The sequence below is a fragment of the Spizellomyces punctatus genome, assembly GCF_000182565.1.
Source record: "Spizellomyces punctatus DAOM BR117 chromosome Unknown supercont1.4, whole genome shotgun sequence".
NCBI lineage: Eukaryota > Fungi > Chytridiomycota > Chytridiomycetes > Spizellomycetales > Spizellomycetaceae > Spizellomyces > Spizellomyces punctatus.
The window spans coordinates 1,519,123-1,535,972 of record NW_015971540.1 but is presented as its reverse complement, the minus strand read 5'-3'; the positions used below and the strand labels follow the sequence as shown (position 1 = coordinate 1,535,972).

At 47.2% G+C, this 16,850-nt stretch overlaps 8 protein-coding genes across 8 annotated transcripts in view; 4 read left to right on the top strand and 4 right to left on the bottom strand.

Moving 5' to 3' along the window:
• The first annotated feature begins 64 nt into the window (after positions 1–64).
• SPPG_02982 (T-complex protein 1 subunit beta) lies at positions 65–2,350 on the top strand. Its single transcript, XM_016751267.1, has 6 exons — positions 65–169; positions 251–316; positions 411–902; positions 966–1,827; positions 1,900–2,041; positions 2,107–2,350. The coding sequence occupies exons 1-6, from the start codon at positions 167–169 to the stop codon at positions 2,123–2,125; spliced, it is 1,584 nt and encodes a 527-aa protein (XP_016610562.1). The 5' UTR covers positions 65–166; the 3' UTR covers positions 2,126–2,350.
• On the bottom strand, positions 2,216–3,279 carry SPPG_02981 (uncharacterized protein). The gene is made up of 3 exons (XM_016751266.1): positions 2,782–3,279; positions 2,614–2,714; positions 2,216–2,543 (listed from the first exon to the last, which is right to left on the bottom strand). Exons 1-3 carry the CDS (start codon positions 3,236–3,238, stop codon positions 2,334–2,336), a joined length of 768 nt encoding a protein of 255 aa, XP_016610561.1. The 5' UTR covers positions 3,239–3,279; the 3' UTR covers positions 2,216–2,333.
• Positions 3,280–3,388: 109 nt separating this feature from the next.
• On the top strand, positions 3,389–4,763 carry SPPG_02980 (uncharacterized protein). The gene has a single exon (XM_016751265.1). The coding sequence runs from the start codon at positions 3,618–3,620 to the stop codon at positions 4,284–4,286; it is 669 nt and encodes a 222-aa protein (XP_016610560.1). The 5' UTR covers positions 3,389–3,617; the 3' UTR covers positions 4,287–4,763.
• SPPG_02979 (uncharacterized protein) lies at positions 4,700–6,149 on the bottom strand. Its single transcript, XM_016751264.1, has 8 exons — positions 5,979–6,149; positions 5,757–5,839; positions 5,652–5,680; positions 5,581–5,590; positions 5,359–5,519; positions 5,157–5,288; positions 4,985–5,080; positions 4,700–4,922 (listed from the first exon to the last, which is right to left on the bottom strand). Exons 1-8 carry the CDS (start codon positions 6,111–6,113, stop codon positions 4,852–4,854), a joined length of 717 nt encoding a protein of 238 aa, XP_016610559.1. The 5' UTR covers positions 6,114–6,149; the 3' UTR covers positions 4,700–4,851.
• A 581-nt stretch (positions 6,150–6,730) lies between these two features.
• SPPG_02978 (uncharacterized protein) lies at positions 6,731–9,034 on the bottom strand. The gene is made up of 8 exons (XM_016751263.1): positions 8,754–9,034; positions 8,471–8,679; positions 8,173–8,389; positions 7,777–8,109; positions 7,608–7,714; positions 7,304–7,537; positions 7,115–7,239; positions 6,731–7,042 (listed from the first exon to the last, which is right to left on the bottom strand). The coding sequence occupies exons 1-8, from the start codon at positions 8,883–8,885 to the stop codon at positions 6,885–6,887; spliced, it is 1,515 nt and encodes a 504-aa protein (XP_016610558.1). The 5' UTR covers positions 8,886–9,034; the 3' UTR covers positions 6,731–6,884.
• A 109-nt stretch (positions 9,035–9,143) lies between these two features.
• On the top strand, positions 9,144–12,070 carry SPPG_02977 (uncharacterized protein). The gene is made up of 11 exons (XM_016751262.1): positions 9,144–9,599; positions 9,715–9,854; positions 9,912–10,035; positions 10,098–10,150; positions 10,211–10,332; positions 10,404–10,579; positions 10,641–10,755; positions 10,813–11,035; positions 11,097–11,313; positions 11,382–11,717; positions 11,804–12,070. Exons 1-11 carry the CDS (start codon positions 9,168–9,170, stop codon positions 11,963–11,965), a joined length of 2,100 nt encoding a protein of 699 aa, XP_016610557.1. The 5' UTR covers positions 9,144–9,167; the 3' UTR covers positions 11,966–12,070.
• SPPG_02976 (uncharacterized protein) lies at positions 11,956–14,647 on the bottom strand. Its single transcript, XM_016751261.1, has one exon. The coding sequence runs from the start codon at positions 14,568–14,570 to the stop codon at positions 12,192–12,194; it is 2,379 nt and encodes a 792-aa protein (XP_016610556.1). The 5' UTR covers positions 14,571–14,647; the 3' UTR covers positions 11,956–12,191.
• A 1,322-nt stretch (positions 14,648–15,969) lies between these two features.
• Positions 15,970–16,850, top strand: part of SPPG_09075 (serine/threonine-protein phosphatase PP-Z1) — a gene marked incomplete at both ends in the record, with an annotated part of 2,310 nt that continues 1,429 nt past the window's right edge. Inside the window, 2 exons of the mRNA XM_016757229.1 lie at positions 15,970–16,606; positions 16,663–16,760. Of these exons, the coding sequence (XP_016610555.1) occupies positions 15,970–16,606; positions 16,663–16,760 (735 nt within the window). The remainder of the gene's footprint in view (positions 16,607–16,662; positions 16,761–16,850) is intronic.

The following is a 16,850-nucleotide window of genomic DNA, read 5'->3' as shown; positions in this document are numbered from 1 at the left end:
TAACCATGCAGACACATAGCAACCACTATATTTTGCGTGTCCGACAGCTGCGACGTGCCCCGTGAACCCAACAAGACGCTTCGTTTTCCCCTCCTCCGCAGCAACAACTCGTCGACAGATTTCCCATCGTTTAGACCTATACCACTTTTAGTAACAGAACATCGATATGGTAGGAACGGATGCTGTTTCTGATTTTCACGTCGACGCGCGTCCGCCTAATTCTCACTCGCCATAATCCTTTCACCATCAGAGTTTGGCACCCGTCGAGATCTTCAAGGAGAATGCTTCCGAAGAGCGCGCAGAAAATGCGCGTTTGGTATGTAGATGTCCATTTTGAGCCCAAGAGTCTATTTCATCGACAATGGGTTGCGCTCATGGTGTTGATGCTAAGATCTTATTCTCTGCTATAGTCGTCATTTGTGGGTGCCATTGCTGTCGGGGATCTGGTGAAAAGCACATTAGGTCCAAAAGGAATGGACAAGACGCTGCAATCCATGACTACCAACAACATTGTAGTCACAAACGACGGTGCAACAATCTTGAAATCAATCGCGCTAGACAACGCCGCAGCAAAAGTTCTGGTCAACATTTCAAAAGTGCAAGACGATGAAGTTGGTGACGGAACTACATCTGTTTGCGTTCTGGCCGCAGAGTTGCTCAGAGAAGGAGAGAAGCTTGTTCATCAACACATCCACCCTCAAACTATCATTGAGGGCTACCGTATCGCCTCTGCCGCTGCCTACAAGGCCCTGGAAGAGTCTGCTGTGGACAATAGCAAGAATACTGAAGCCTTCCGGCAAGATCTTCTGAACATTGCAAAAACAACGCTAAGTTCAAAGGTGCTGTCGCAAGACAAAGAATACTTTGCCACTCTTGCGGTCGACGCGGTGATGCGGTTAAAGGTAGCTGCACTTGACATTGCAGCAAATACCTCCAAAAGCGTTAATGTCTTGTTCAACCTCTAGGGAAGCACAAATCTTGACAACATCCAAATCATCAAAAAGGCCGGGGGTAAACTTATCGACTCGTACCTTGACGAAGGTTTCATTCTTGACAAGAAGATCGGTGTAAACCAACCGAAAAGGATCGAGAACGCCAAGATTCTCGTAGCAAACACTCCTATGGATACCGACAAAATCAAAATCTTTGGAGCACGCGTCAGGGTGGATGCAACTGGAAAGTTGGCCGAGTTGGAGCGGGCCGAGCGTGACAAGATGAAGGAGAAGGTCGAGAAGATTAAGGCACATGGCATCAATTGCTTTGTCAACCGTCAGCTGATTTACAACTGGCCGGAGCAACTCTTCGCTGATTCCGGTGTCATGGCGATCGAGCACGCGGACTTTGATGGTGTAGAACGTCTTGCTTTAGTCACAGGAGGGGAAATCGCATCGACTTTTGACCACCCGGAGCTAGTCAAGCTAGGACACTGCGATTTGATTGAGGAGATCATGATTGGGGAGGACAGACTGATCAAGTTCTCGGGGGTAGCTGCGGGCGAGGCTTGTACTGTGGTTCTGCGTGGTGCCACTGGCCAACTCCTGGATGAAGCAGAACGATCTCTGCATGACGCGCTTTGCGTGCTTTCTCAGACAGTAAAGGAACCTCGTACAACCCTTGGAGGTGGATGTGCTGAGATGCTCATGGCAAAAGCTGTTGAGGAAGTTGCGGCAAAGACACCAGGCAAAAAGGCGATTGCCTGCGAATCATTTGCTAAGGCGCTACGTCAGCTGCCAACGATCCTTGCGGACAATGCAGGGTATGACAGTGCCGAGCTTGTCTCGCAATTGCGCGCAGCTCACCATGAAGGCAAATCGACGTTCGGTTTAGGTATGTGCATTGCTTCTATTATTGCTGGGGATAGGGTTCTAATTGCGCTGTCGCCTTTCCCACCACATTCAGATATGGCCCAAGGAATAGTTGCAGATGTTCGTGAACTCGGTATTACAGAGTCATTTAAGTTGAAGAAGCAAGTACTTCTATCTGCATCAGAAGCAGCGGAACTCATCTTGCGGGTCGACGACATCATTCGCTGCGCTCCTAGGTAAAAACGCTGCTCTTATCAATACTGGCTCCACTTTGCATTGCTGACAACCCTGGGCTTTACAGACCCCGTCAACGCGAATAAGCTGGCGGTATCTAGTAATTAGTCTTAGGATCTGGTGTAAGGTATTTTTGTAAATCTTTTGAGGAGCCAGTGTCAATAGCGGGACCGAAGTGGGATGACCTGTATACTGTTGTAATACGTTATGTTTCACAGCAGTTTTGAAGTCCACTGTTCTATTTATTGGACAACCAGTGATATGGCTAAGCTGGAAGACATATTATCACATCGTTCAACTAGTATTTCCTGTGAGGTTCCCTGGTAGTCCCCATGCGCGGTGGTGCTCCCGCGCCTCCCTTTCCCTTTGTTTCTCAAATTCAGGTTTACTGAATTTGACCAGTATCTCTCCTGTGCGAGACGATGTCGGAATCACCGGTAAAAATGCAGCTGCAGGACGACGGCCCTCCTGGAGGAGAATGTTGTATGTCGAAGCAGCTTGGCGCTACCGATAATCATCGCAATCAGCGACACATGATCAACAGAGTGAAGCAGTGCATTGAATTGTCCCTTACCGAAGCCATCACTTCTAGCTGCAACCCCAATTTGTGAAGGTATGAGCGCAGAAAAGGTGGCAAGATGTACGTCTGGGCACCTGTGCCAATGACCAATAATTCTGCCGCCGCGTATGCCGAATTAAAATGTGGGCAACCTTTAACAAAAAACACGCTCTTCCGACGTACCAGGAACTGGTTGGGTAACTTCAAATAGCTTGAAGTGATCGGTGGTCCATCCATGAAAGGGTGAGGAAGGGTCATCCACGATCTCCTGTCCCTCTGAACCTGCACCTCGTCTAATCAATGTCTCCCCATCAATGATCGTCTCGGATATTTCAACCTGTTCACTCCCAGCACCAAACTGCGGTACATCCCACATAAAGACGGTATCGTTGATAAGTACGACCGGCCCCTGTAACCGGACATCTCCGACGGTGAAGGATGTGTTTCCGACTGATTTGAAGGTCTTTGTGCTCGGGGAGGGACTTTCAAAGATGTTAAAAGTTTGAAGTGGCGATGGATCTGGTGACGTGTTGGATGATGAGAGGAGACGGGAGCTGGTGAGATAACGGCGTGCGGGTTGGAAATGTGAACGGGCCAATGCCCGAGGGAGGCGGCGTATAGTTCGAAGCAGAAATGTCATTGCGAGTGTCAGCGGAGATCGCTGTCAAAGTCATTGGCGACGACGGACCTTTGAACAACTGTCTTTTGCTGTGCCTCCCAGTTAGAATGCATTCCACTGCATGACGTGGATGCCCGCGCCGTCGTTGGGATTACCAGATTGTGGGGAACTTGGTCCCACGTCACTGTCGAGGCATTGCCTGCGTCAAAGGATCATTGCAAACCAGGGATATGACCGATTCGACGACGACTTAGTAGAACGACGATCAGTCCTCGTATGCGGGATTCCGACAAACCCTCCTTGAACCCACAAAACGTTCGACTCTCTTTCGCTATCAACACTTTATCCGTTCGTGACGCATCCATACTTTTTTATTTGACAATCAAGATCCCACTCTACCATGGACCACATGCTTCCGACGCGCTACCATGCCCTGGTGAACGGGTTTGGTCTATTGCAAATTTCGATTGCCCTTGCCCACTGTTTCTCGAAAGGTCGCCATTTTCCAGCCGAATCCCCGGTCTCATTTCGCTTTGTCTCTCAGTTTCGCCTTCACCTGGTCTTGTACATTATCTTCTATACCTTTGAGCTCATCCAAACGGATATCATACGAGCATTCACCAACATGGCGTTACATCATTTGATTGCCATTTTCATTTTTGCCGGCTTCCTCTGGGAATTCAACACGGTGTCCGTTATCACCTTGACGCCATTCCTTTTCCATGCGTTGTACTGGACTGTGGGATATGGAAGAGTGTTTCATCTATTAGCATTATACAATCTGGCTTTGTTGGTAGACTTTGTGCTGTTGCTGACAAACAACCTTAGCAAGCGAAAGTTCTGTGCTCCAGTATCCTATCGCTTGCTCGTGTGCGTTTTGGCGGAAATTAATGTGAATATGTTCACTTATTGTTGGAATTATGGCGGTAGTCATTGCCCCGACTTGAATGATCGAAATTGGGCAGACATTGGAAGACTCAGCGCGTGGATTGGGACCCTGGATTTGTGTTTAATGGGCGTTGCTTGGTTTACCTCAAAGTTGTCAGAACGGACACGGCATGATGAATAGAAGTGATCCCAGGAAAAAGTTATAGCGGGCAGGCTTTCGATGGAAATGTGAACGAGAAAACCTCCAGAATATCAATGGTGAATCAAAAGCCCGGTAGGAGATCGTACGAGGAAGTACCCCTCAGCAATCATACTCGTGCCACCAGTTATTCTGCTACGATTCATCAGTTACTCAACGGGCCATTTCGACGCACTTGTCATGATGATCGTGACATCCGATGGGCAGGGTAACCATCTTCACTGGACTTCGAGAGTAACTGGAAGGAGCACGGTACTGTGTGCGTGCAGCAACCGAATGGCTACGCAAGTGGGCCGTATTTGTGATTGTGAATGGCGATGTCACATCGCTGATTAGGGGAGCGTCTTCATCATCCGGAAAAACCAAACCGTATCTCACCAACCAGATGCTTAGCGTTGCCAATAGAACTGTTCTGTATTATTGAATACTACAAGTTGAAACTGTGCAATGCTGTTGAATTTATGAACCAATTTCCCGTCGCATCCACATGACGGCGCAGATAGACGCTAATTGCAGCTTGGAACCACGGGTACTGACCAGGCTGGATTCAATTTCCAGTCGCATGCTCATCACGGAAGTATTCTTTGCTCTTGACGGGATCGGGATTCATGGTCTTGCCTGAATTACAATTAAGCATTAAGCGTCTAGATTTAAAATGGCATAGAAAGTACCAAAATTACCTCCTTTCTTCCATCCAGCTGGGCAAACTTGTCCGTGCTCATCAGCAAATTGGAGACCCTCCAAGAGCCGGAGCGTCTCCTCAACACTACGACCAACTGTCAACCGACAATAGCATTAGCATCCCGAGATATCCCGTTCTTGGATCTTAATCAAACGTTGCGGAATGCTTACTTGGTGCATCGTTGATGCTCAATTGCCGCACGACACCGTTGGGATCAATGATAAAGGTGCCGCGAAGGGCAAAGCCACTTTCCTCAAGAAGAACACCGTAATCCCGAGAGATGGACTTTGTAATGTCGGAGACTATGTGACATATTCAATTTATCAGCTTAGAAATGAGTTTCACGGAGGGTGATCTCGTGCAAAACCTTACTCAGAGGGATCTTCATGTCACCCAATCCACCATCACGACGGGGAGTGTTGATCCAGGCCAAGTGAGAGTGTACAGAGTCCACGGAGGCGCCAATCACTTCAGCATTCAACTGGCGAAATTCTTCGGCACGTTCGCTGAACGCAATAATTTCCGTCGGGCAGCTATACGGCACAGTTAGTCGATGATCTTCTGTTTGCAGAGGTGCTGGTGGAATGCCCTTACACAAATGTGACTATAAAAAGATGCTATCAGTGTCGGGCTAGTGAGGAATGACCTGCGTATCGTGAACTTACAATCCAGAGGATAGAAGAAAAGGACAACCCTGCGATGATATCCGGCATTAGAGAAGATCAGTTAACAGGTTAATTCAAGCCTAGAGTAAATCAGATGGCAAGCACCATTTTCCCTTGTAGTCAGCCAAGCTAATATCTTTAAACTCCTTGTTGATAACAGCTTGGGCTTTCCATGTGGGAGCGGGTTTCTAGGCATTTAAAAGGCATATCTATTAATACAAGGTGTCGACAATAATTTACTACAGCAAATTGTACAGTGTCCACCATTAAGTCCGTGCTCTCGCAACAGTGCAGCTTTCTACACTACGGCGCACTTCAACCACTTACCGCAACTCGAGCAAACTCGCGAGGAGCAACAGATGCAGAGAATGCGCGTACACAGGTTTTTGATATCAAGGATGATGAGGCAGGCCGAAGTGACGCAGTCAACGCACGGGAGAAGGCGGGTCTGAACAAGGACATTATGATGAGCGCAATCGTAGATGAGCTTTAGAGCGTTAGAGCATCCTATCGCAGGGTGTGTCATCACCGTGTCGCATAGCAACAGCGCCAAAGTCATATGACTGAATCCTCCGCAAGCCTCGCTCAACGACTGCCGGCGTCCGATGGTCGTTTTCATTTTGTGCGAGATTGTTGCATCTTTGTGCTTCGTCAGTTACTTTGACGCTACTTGACGAGTGCATCAACTCGTTTGACAAAAGGTGATTATACGCGGGAGGCGTCTGAAGGGTTGCTCTTCCTTTGGGGACCCGGGTTGAATTATAGGAGAAGGACTAGTTGGAATGTCGTAGTAAAGCCCGTGCCCTGCGTTCCCCCTGGGATAAAGTGATGGGCAGTCTCGCCGCCAAAGATGCACCAGTGGGTAGGTGCTTGGTCAAAAGCTTAAAAGTGTCTCCCAAATCTCGATCCATGGTACTGGTTTCGTTCGATTTATGTAATCACAGAACACTCGGATGATTCCATGGAGCTGATACCTCCGAAGGCTCCGATCATGATTTCAGACTATCTGCTAATTGTCTTGATGGTGGAATTTTGCATCAATTATCATACCATGTAACTGGCAGAAAATTGCTAGAATTCTCTGCTGTTGTTTCTCAGAGTTTAGAGTCATTGTACATAGATCTATATTCACCAAACACAAGAACGAACTATGGTCTTAACCCCTTACTCCAGTCATTATCTGCACCTCGTATTTTTGCATTAGTGTACTCATGTCCGATCTTGCTCCCCTCCTCAATACTTGAAGTCCATCATATTCTCTCGTCGCTTTTTGTGAGGTCGATAGAGGGTATATCCTATGGTCAACGCTGCAAAACCTAGCAAGATGAAAATGAAGGCGTCGTATCCGTATTGAATGCCCCTGAGATTTTGCATCTGCACACCGAATATTGCTGCAATGTTGGAACGTGTAAAGAAACTGCAAATGATATTATCGATTGCAAAAGACATCCGGACGAACTCACATTCATTGGCGGTATACTTTGCAAAGCGAGAGAAGCTGAGGGTGCAAAACTGGGCGACCGACATGGAGCATATCAGCACCACACCAGTGTTGAAAACAAGAGAATTCATCATGGTTTCTCCGATTCTGTTGCGGAAGGCAAAGTTTAGAGAATTCCTTTTCATCTACCAGTCACACCCACTGTACTTACTTCAATGGATGAATAGGAATGAAAAAGATTCGCATTCCTAATGACGCAGCACCTTTCAGAACGCAGGCCAAAAGATAGAAGGAGAACAGTGCGTAAAACACGGTTCCCACAAAAGGAACCTTGTTGACAGCGTTCAAGAAATCGTTAAGAAATGGGCTGTAAGGATTCGTATGCAGTGCCCAAGGAATGAGGTAGAGGATTATGTGCAAAAGCCAGAACAGCGACAGAAATCCACTAGCAGAACAAAGGGAGTTTGAATTTACATGTCTCAAGGAACTACCAAGTAGAGGAGATTGCAACGTACCCGATGATGCCGCCAATGAATTGAATGAGCTGGAGAAGGAAATTCCCTCCCTGATTTCTATAGGCATCCTCAAGGCGGCGATAGTGATACTCCAAAATGAGGACATCCTGTAATACATCCATTACTTTCTGGTCAACCCGGCTCATTTCGAACAGAACATCACGCCTACCTTTCTGAACTCGGTCTCACGAGTCTTAATTCTTCTCCACCGTTTCCCAGCCACTCCCGATCTCGTCGCAGATTTCAGATCCTCGTTAAGCGTTTTTCCGGCCTCCATCAGAAGCTGTGCATTCTGCCCAATCTCCTTCTTTTTTTCCTGATACTCATTTGCTTTGATCGGTTTAGGACGATGCAGGAATTGCGAGACCCAGTCCACGGGCAAGGCAATGAGACCTACTCCTCCAAAAATGGAGAAAAGAATCCAGCCTACAAAGGTGACAATTGCCACGATATAGACGAGAGGAGACACAACGACGTGGTTCGTCCCTGTTTGGTATTGACACTGAAATTCATGAAGAAAAAGATTAATAATCGGTAAAGTGATAAAGACAGCAAAAGGTCTTACAAGCGTCATATTTCCCGTTGGCGCCAAAGTGTTCAAGCAACTATTGATCGATGAGTTGAGGCCTAAATTTCCACCGGCTACAAGCACACTCGTCAATTTGGTTGTGGGAACGTCCGCATAGCCAAGGAACCAATACAGAACAAAAATAAGGCCGGCCATAAAAATGAGAATAGGAACTAGCCATTTAATGGCGTATGCAAAAGCACTTGGGGATGATCTGCAAAAAGAGATTCAAGCAGTGAGCCACACGACATGCATGCTAACAGTCTAATACTGAAGCCCTCTCACGACGATGTACCTCTGATCACCATCATCTTCGTCCGACCCTTCATAAAAGAACACCGTGAAAGGAACAACCACAAGACATATGATCACTGTTGATATGTAAAACGCAATCGTGATTTTGGCCATTGGTATGTTTCCTGACGCTTGGAGTTGCCCTTTCTGATTTGCCACGTCCAAGGGAAGAAGGAAGACATTGTAACACGCCAGTGATAGCCCTATTATCTGCAGATAACATGAAAAGGAATTTTGAGTGTTGGTGAGCCGCAACAAACGAAACTGACAGTCCCGATACGTACCACCACAATTTTTGGGAACCATGCTACCCATTTGTCGTCTGGATGCTGGAAGTATGCCAAGAAGTATATGGAGGCTAATATTACTAGAATGGCGAAGACCACCACAGTGATGATGAGGACAACGTCAACCATCGCGACAAGTCCTCAATGTGTCAAGCTCCGGCTGGGGACAGGGTTTGTTGCCCAAGGTTTTCGTTGCAACCCTTCGAAGCAAAGGCCGACGTTTTTTGGTATTTAAGCTGCACCTCAACGTTCCTATACGTCGGGCTGTGTGCGGCGAGCGTTTTGGTGTTGATAAACAAGTCTGTTCGCCGGTCGGTGCTAGTGCTTATGTCATCGGCCCCTGATTAAGAAGCGCGAAAAGCGTCCAACCTTCCGAACACTTGGAGCTCTACAAGTTGATCTCGATTGGACATGCTTCACGAGCTGCTTCTCGCTCTATCTGGCCATCCAGGCGACGTATTTGTTCCTGATCCTCCACCACCGGCGCCACTAAAGACGTATCGGGTAGCGACAGACTTTCCTTTCCTTCATCCGGCGGAACGGACGGCCTTAGATCGCCTGGTGCACCTAGGCGCTCTGTATTCTGTACTCCGGGACTTTGTCGACAAAAATCGAAAAAGAGTGTGGACAGCAACTCTTCCATCACAGCAACAGATTGAAGGGACTGCACCTGTTAGTCCGACCGGATTTTACTTCTTTGCTTTTTGTGCAGCGGTAGACGATGTTTTGGACGAATACCGACAATTGGTTGTCGAGGCAGAGGTCAAGGTCCTTTCTAGCCTGGACTTGGATACGGACGGAGGTAGGACACCGATAAGCTGGTTGGAGCATGTATTTGGCAGGGTAAGCGCATGCAAGTCACCAAAATGGGCTCCCACCGTGACGCTGGACACAAGAGCTCACTGTGTATTGTATTTCTTACAACGATGGTCTGTACATTTTCTAATACATAATCTAGTACAAAGTAATTCTATCACATCTGAGACAACTTGTGGAAACCATTGAGGCAAATCTTGGCTATCACGGTGCGGCACTCTTGAGCTTGTTGAATGCTCGCACCAAAACTGGTATTCCTGAAGTACGCGGAGTAGTTCTAAGGTATTGGACGTTGTTGCTGGGCGCATCTATTTGGACTCATCTTCTCTCAACACGTAGATTATTCCAATCTTGTATGACAGTATTCTACAAGCAGCTCATTACATGGATGCTGTACGGCAAGCTGCATGATCCACATGGTGAATTCTTTGTGAGAAATGCTGGCGTCGATAGTCGCCACAAGGTTGGATTGTGACGTTGCATATTGTCCTCTCGCTCGCAGCTCAACGGATGGACATGAATCAGAACTCTGTAGATGACGACTTTGATTTGCATTTGCAAGCGGAGCATACTCGATGGTACGTCACCTATAGGTTCATTGTTATTCGCCGTCGTGTTCATCGACACTTTCTTGCCAGGCAATCCCAATTCGTTTTAGATGCCGCACTTGTACCTGACTTTGTTCCTCCGGATGTCGCCGACACAATATTATTCATTGGAAAGGCGGTGGTAATCATTGGAGAGTCTAAGCGTCCTGAAGGTATGTGGATAAGCGATATGTCTCATGTATCAGAACGGCTTGGCTTACCTGTCAATGCGGTGTCGCACCAGCCGCACTAGTGAAGTCGCTGGTCTCCGAACACCTGACTGAAGTTTCTGCGCTTTCAAAGTCACAAGAGTTTCGATCTCTGGCTTTTGAAAACACTATCTCTAAAATCAAAAGAGACGTTGCAGCGATTCTTTGGGATGTTGTGGTCATGGATGAACATTTGATAAATCACTTGAAGGTTTGCTTCCAGACAAGCTGTTCGCTGTGTGGGGCTGCTTATCCAGTATCTACACGTTAAGGCTTTCAAAGCTTGCTACTTGTTGGGAAATGGTGACCTGTGGATGACCTTCATTGAGGAATGTGCCCAATTGAAGATGAAGGCTGGGGCACGGTTATCCCTTGTCACCGCTCATGGTTAGTAGCTGTGTCGTAGTCTTTAACTGATATTTAATAACCGGGTGGGAACTTTAGAGCTTAATTCAATGTTCAAAAAGCTGGTGCGCAAAGCTGCTTCAGAAGAGGATATGGGGCTCTATATGGAACATTTTCGGTTCAGAATGCCAAAGAGTACAAGCGGCCAGGACTCGACGTTGTCACGGAATTACACCGAGGACCTCCTCGGGGTGCCATTTACTCTGGATTATATCGTGAAGTGGCCTTTAGACCTCGTCTTCACATTGAGTGATATTACAGAGTTCGTTGAGAGTTCATTTCATAACCAGGTCTTTTCTTTTTCTAACCCACGATTTTGGCAGCTACAACACCATTCTGGCCTTCCTGCTACTGCTCAAGGGAACACATATGCGGCTACAACGTGTTTGCTCGTCGATCAGCCAGTCATTTCGAGCCGTATCAAGTGGTAATAGCAAACGAAATGTATTGGATGAGGATACTGCAGAGGTCCCAAGAGAAATCTGGCAAGTGCGGGGGGTCATGATGTTCTTTTTGGATTGCTTATGGTCGTATATTCAGGTATGTCTTCTTGTTGCATTGTGATAGTTTACTTCTTCTTCTTCTTCTAAAGCAGTACCTGTTGGTAGATGGATATATTGGAATCGAACTATCATATACTGATGGAAGTTGTGAAGCAGAAAGAGCGAAATGAGGACGAGACGGTCGCCGATATCAATGCCGCATCTTCGCATTCCCGTCCTGACTTCGAAGATATTCGAAAAGCGCATACAGCACACCTACAGGCCGTCCTTCAAGGCTGTTTTCTTGACCCCGTCATGAACCGGTTGATTGGTGGAACGGTTCGCGAGGCTCTTACCCTGTGCGAACAATTCTGTGGACTAGTAGATAGGATTCTGAGCGCTGGATCCTGGAATGAATCTGGGAGTGACGGCGTCCTGGTTCAAGTGAGAGCTCTCCGTGAGGTTGGTTACTGTCTCTTTTCTCTAAGCGTGATGTGATATATTTCGCTGGATTGTTGCTCAGCATTTTATCCGTTTACACGATGTAGGATTTTGAAAAGTGCACATCCTTCCTCTTCCGCACGTTCTCAAGTGTCCAAACCACCTCGCCACAAGCACACTGTCTATCCCAACTTCTGCTACGGATGGATTATAATAGATGGTTTAGTATGTCTGGAAATGACAGTGTGAGAGAGCGCGGTATTCGTTAAATGGAAAAAGAGTCATGTTTTTTCTGTAGATATCGTAGGATTGTAGAAATGTACCTAATGGGTTGGACTACTTTTGTATACATATACCAACGTCTTACATCGTAATTTGGCCCTCTTTGTCGAGATGGCATCCTCGAAGCACGCCAAGAGAATGGGTGCTCTCTACGAGGAATTCTGTGCATCTCTTTTCAATTGTCTTACGCTGCCTACGGAGGTCCGCCCTAGACTAAAATTCAAAGACATGATCCTCGTCAAATCCAAGTTCTGCTAAATTAGGCATAACAGCTTGGGCAACCATCGCAGGTGGTCCACAAACAAAGCACGCCGTGTCGTCTGCCGGTGGGAAGCAATGGTCTTGAAGAGTTTTTCCATCAATGTGTCCTGACCCATAAGGCCAATTTTTCTTTTCCGAGTCGCCCAGGCGGCTAATGACGTGCCATAGTTTGAAGTTATCCTTAAACTCTTTCAAAAAATGGTCAAGTTCGTCTCCGCACAGTATGTCGTCCGTGGTTTTATTTGCGTAAACAAGGCTAATTTGAAGGTGTCGGCCTTTTTCGGCCAGGAGGGCTGCTCGGATGACCGCCAAAGCTGGTGTCAACCCTGTTCCACCGACGATAAAATTGACTTTTTTGCAGTGGATAAAATGGCCCATAACGTCGAATGAGCCTTTGCCCGTGTAATAGATCTCGCCTTCAGGTCCTTTAATTTTCACTTCGTCTCCGTTTTTCAGACCTTCTAGCATTTGGGTTAGCTCGCCTCCTGGTCGGTCTTCGCTGGGAAAATAGATCTTGATAACGAGGTCAAATGTCCCATCGTCTTCTTCCTCGAGGATTGGTTTGACTGGCGTATAGGGGCGCACCACCATGCGGGTTTCTTGTGTGATGGCTAAATTGATGTGCTTACCCCAAGGTAGCCACATTCTGTCCTCCTTGGAAGGTAACCCGAACGTGAACCGTCGAGTATCGTGAGTGATCGACTCTTTCTTGACGAGTGTGACTGGTATCCACCTGTGGGGATTCAAGACGATGGCGTGTCCGTCGGGTGTCAGATTGGGGTGTTTGGCACGTTCAGAAATGTGAGCTTTGAGGACTTTTTGACCAATGTGTCCAATCACATAGGAGGCTTTCAGAACGTGTGCATCTTCAGAGTGGATGTCGGTGAAGACTGCGGTTGCGTCTGTTCCCGCATGCGCCATGATAGGTCCTGGACCGGCGGGATGTTGACTCAAAAAATCTGTAACGTCGTAGACTTTGCCATTGACAACAATCCAACAGTCATCTCGTGCCTTGTGCTTTGCTACTTCTTCCCAGCTGTAGTTGCGATTGGGAACATTTTCCTGGTATGCGACCGGTGCCTTTTCCAACCATCCCTTGACTCCTTCACCGGGTGAGGTTCGAACAGGATGTACAAATTCCACGCATTCTGCCTGGGCTCTACGAACTTGCACCCGGTACCAAGCATTGTTCATCATTCCGAGTAAATTCCACGTGTGGTGCTCTGGCTGGGTATTCAGCGAGGCATTCCAAGCTCTAACTGCCATGTCTCTAGCCGAAACAACTTTCCACGCCGGAAACTCGATGCTCCACTTGCACATGACCCACCACTTTCGTCCGTGTCGAGGCTCATAGTCTTCCGGATAGGCAATCTTGCATTCATTCCAAGATTCACCTCCATCCAAAGTTACCTCCACTCTGCTAATCTTCCTTCCTCCTCCGTCATATGCATATCCTGTCACCGTGAAATTGGATGTAATGTCCTTAACATCAAGTTTCTGACCGTGGGCAGGAAATAGAATGACAGAATTGACATTTAATTCATACAGAAGATAATCGGGATTCTTCCAGATGCCGCTAGCCATGGCATTGTTCGTAATCGTCGGCGGGAGCACCCGGTTGTCGTGAAAATGATGCCAGTTTTGGGACTCCTTTTCAGACAAGATGATTTGTTTCAACCATTTTACCATGCGACCACCAACACATCCAGGAAGAACTGTGCGAACAGGATATCCGTGATCAGGAGGAATGCGTTCGTCATTCATTTCATATGCAATAAGGACGTCTGCGGATGGATCGAGTGCATGATCTATCGGAATACTTGTTCCGTACGATCCATTATTAAGATCATCGCACGCTTCAAAGAGTACAAACTTGTACTTTTGCAAGTCGGAAAAGTTTTTCTGGAGAACATCTCTCAGGAGCGCCCCTTTCCATTTGGCAGTGGAAACAGCTCCCGTAGCCCAGTCAAATCCGTTGGAACGTCGAATTTCATTGAGTTCCTTTCTGCGAATTCCATCACACGCAAATGTGACAAGAAGAGTGCAAGGCTCGTAGTCTTTCTCGAGTTGATCCATCGAGATGTTGATTGTGTTGTCTCCAGCCTTTAGCTCAATGACATGCTTTGCCCAGTCCAGCTTTGGCACAGCGCCATGATTCCTCACGTAGTGAAGCGATGAAGGCGTGACGGCTTCATTCAACAGTACTTCTACTGGAGTTTCTGCATTTAGAGGTAGGATTCCTGTACGCTTGACCAGACGTTCGTTGCGCTTGACCCAGTTGTCGGGGTCGTAAGCATCGAAAGCGTTCTGAGTCTTGTGGGCATGTCCCATTGCGCCAAGTTAGTGTCCATGCGATAACGCAGATGAACCTTGTCGACCGTTCTTTTAAGCCAAAAAGTCCAACTGTCCCAAAGTTCCACAACCCATCGGACATTGTGACGTAAGTGTTCTAAAATTGCTTAGCGACGTGACGCGGTTGCTTCTTTGGAACGTGCCCAACGGAGGGTTGGTTTTGTAGGAGTTTTTACAATAAAGAAGCCAACGAATGGAAAACGGTTCGCCCGACTTTGCGGCTGTTTTGCATGAATACATAGAGGAAGAAGCTACGAATACTTTGGCCTTCCGTGTCTTTGAATGGAGAAAGAGACTGTGTGCAAATTACTTTCAAAAAGATCCTTTTGTATTCTCAAGCTTAAAGAGATTTTGGGCAAGTATGGTAACAATGATGCATAGCTAAAAGGTTGACTTGTAGTTCTCATTTGCTTTGTGGATCAGAGATGAGGTGAACGATACGTGCAAACAAAAAGCATTGCAGAGTTTCTGAAAAGGACACGAGAATGCCGCAGTCGCTGGTCAGTAACAATGTTTGATATGGGAATGGGTTCGATATGTTTGAGAAAGACGGATACCCATGGAAGAGCTTTGAACATCCAAAAGGCGCCCGCGACATAAACGTGGCTTGAAGGTTGACAAGTTTGAATCGCCCCTTGATGTCGTTGCGCGGGAAGGACCGAAAAGGGACGAAATTACAAGAGTAAGAACTAGGAATAAACTATCATCTCCATACCCGCCAACCACCCATATCAAGAGTCGCCTTCCCAACCTTGTGCATGTATCCTGCTGCAACAAAAACCGAAAGATCAACGCAGATATCCAAAAAGGCTTATTTATAGTTGAGGGTCCGATGAGTCAGCAATTGATTGTTCATGTGACTGATGAAGTTACACAAACTTAGTTCACGCGACTTTTGGAGCATCGGAGGGGGGCTCTCCTTCCTGAACGGCTTTTTACTATCTTGGGATTTCCTTTGTGGAAATCATCGCCATTTTGTCTTTGACGACAGCAAGTTGAACAGGCGTCTGTACGCTAGCATCTATTGTCTTTTGTTGGATAGTGTAGAAAAGATTGGAAGGAACGACTTGTGTGTTTGTGTGCATATTTGGACAAGGTTGAGTTTTTTTGGGGACTACGAGCGAGACAAATTGCGGGTCCGTCTCTTTTGCGGCTGTGAGCTCTGTGGTCAAAGTCGAGCAGTTGCGTTCTTTAGTAAGGTTTGCATTCTACCCCCCGGAAGGGTGTACCATGACGCATTCGTTTTTAGCTAATTTCCTCTGACGTCAGTCGTTTCTCGACCCTGAACTGCAATTTACCTTACCTTAGCTGCTAGAAGCTGGGCTATTAAAAACCGGCGACTTTCCGTTCCAGCTACCCTGCCGCACTCGCGCCTAGCATGGGAAGCGGTAACTCGAAAATAAAGAACGGAAAACGGAAGAGTATCTCGAGCTTTGCTGAAAAGGACGTTGCCGAACTCACAACCGCATCCGTGCAAAACTTGAGCAGCGGTGCCGCTGTCGCATCTAAAGATCCCGTACGCCGATTTTCTGCGCCAGCATCCATATCCGGTGGAGGAGACGACTTATCGTTAACGGAGTCAACGGAAATCAAAAAAGGTGCTGCTGTACCCGTGCCGACACCTACAAGCCCACCACCCAAGCATCTTGGATCACCACCACCAAATTTTGGAGATCAGGACGCTGATGATCCCTCATCTGCAGGCGAGGAGTCGGACCCCACCAATCCAGATGATACTGCAAACAACGCCGATGATGTGCCCAGTAGCCCAATCTCAGAGTCACCGGCGTCACCGAGAACTGCCTTTTCCAGTAGTTTTGGTGGAAGAATTGGCCCAAAAGACAAATATGATCTGGACGACATAATTGCACGGCTTTTGGATGCGCGAAACCACAAGGTGTCGAAATCTCTCTGCTTGAAAAATTCCGAGGTTCTATCTGTCTGTCATAAAGCACGAGAAGTCTTTATGAGCCAACCAATCCTATTGGAGCTGCTCCCTCCTGTCAATATCGTTGGTGTGTATACTTGAGGACTCTCACCGCTCTAATCGAGAATGCAAGCTCTAATACAGGTGCCCCGTGTCAGGTGATATTCACGGCCAGTTCCACGACCTTTTGCGAATATTCGACCTTTGCGGATATCCTCCCAGCACGAATTATCTATTCTTGGGTAAAGATATGCATGGATTATGTTGTGCGATTGGGCCATTTTGTAACATCATTATTACCGGTTAAGGTGATTACGTCGACCGCGGGAGAA

Coding starts and splice junctions, on each gene's coding strand:
- SPPG_02982 (XM_016751267.1), top strand. Junction 903..965: donor ACGCGGTGATGCGGTTAAAG/GTAGCTGCACTT, acceptor TTCAACCTCTAG/GGAAGCACAAATCTTGACAA. Junction 1,828..1,899: donor CAAATCGACGTTCGGTTTAG/GTATGTGCATTG, acceptor CACCACATTCAG/ATATGGCCCAAGGAATAGTT.
- SPPG_02981 (XM_016751266.1), bottom strand. CDS start 3,238: ATGACATTTCTGCTTCGAACTATACGCCGCCTCCCTCGGGCATTGGCC. Junction 2,715..2,781: donor AGTTACCCAACCAGTTCCTG/GTACGTCGGAAG, acceptor ACGCGGCGGCAG/AATTATTGGTCATTGGCACA. Junction 2,544..2,613: donor AGCTAGAAGTGATGGCTTCG/GTAAGGGACAAT, acceptor GATTATCGGTAG/CGCCAAGCTGCTTCGACATA.
- SPPG_02980 (XM_016751265.1), top strand. CDS start 3,618: ATGGACCACATGCTTCCGACGCGCTACCATGCCCTGGTGAACGGGTTT.
- SPPG_02979 (XM_016751264.1), bottom strand. CDS start 6,113: ATGTCCTTGTTCAGACCCGCCTTCTCCCGTGCGTTGACTGCGTCACTT. Junction 5,289..5,358: donor TGACATGAAGATCCCTCTGA/GTAAGGTTTTGC, acceptor TATGTCACATAG/TCTCCGACATTACAAAGTCC. Junction 4,923..4,984: donor AGCTGGATGGAAGAAAGGAG/GTAATTTTGGTA, acceptor ATTGTAATTCAG/GCAAGACCATGAATCCCGAT.
- SPPG_02978 (XM_016751263.1), bottom strand. CDS start 8,885: ATGGTTGACGTTGTCCTCATCATCACTGTGGTGGTCTTCGCCATTCTA. Junction 7,715..7,776: donor GTGAGACCGAGTTCAGAAAG/GTAGGCGTGATG, acceptor GATGTATTACAG/GATGTCCTCATTTTGGAGTA. Junction 7,538..7,607: donor TTCATTGGCGGCATCATCGG/GTACGTTGCAAT, acceptor TTGTTCTGCTAG/TGGATTTCTGTCGCTGTTCT.
- SPPG_02977 (XM_016751262.1), top strand. CDS start 9,168: ATGCTTCACGAGCTGCTTCTCGCTCTATCTGGCCATCCAGGCGACGTA. Junction 9,855..9,911: donor GTACGCGGAGTAGTTCTAAG/GTATTGGACGTT, acceptor CTCAACACGTAG/ATTATTCCAATCTTGTATGA. Junction 10,036..10,097: donor GCGTCGATAGTCGCCACAAG/GTTGGATTGTGA, acceptor GACATGAATCAG/AACTCTGTAGATGACGACTT.
- SPPG_02976 (XM_016751261.1), bottom strand. CDS start 14,570: ATGGGACATGCCCACAAGACTCAGAACGCTTTCGATGCTTACGACCCC.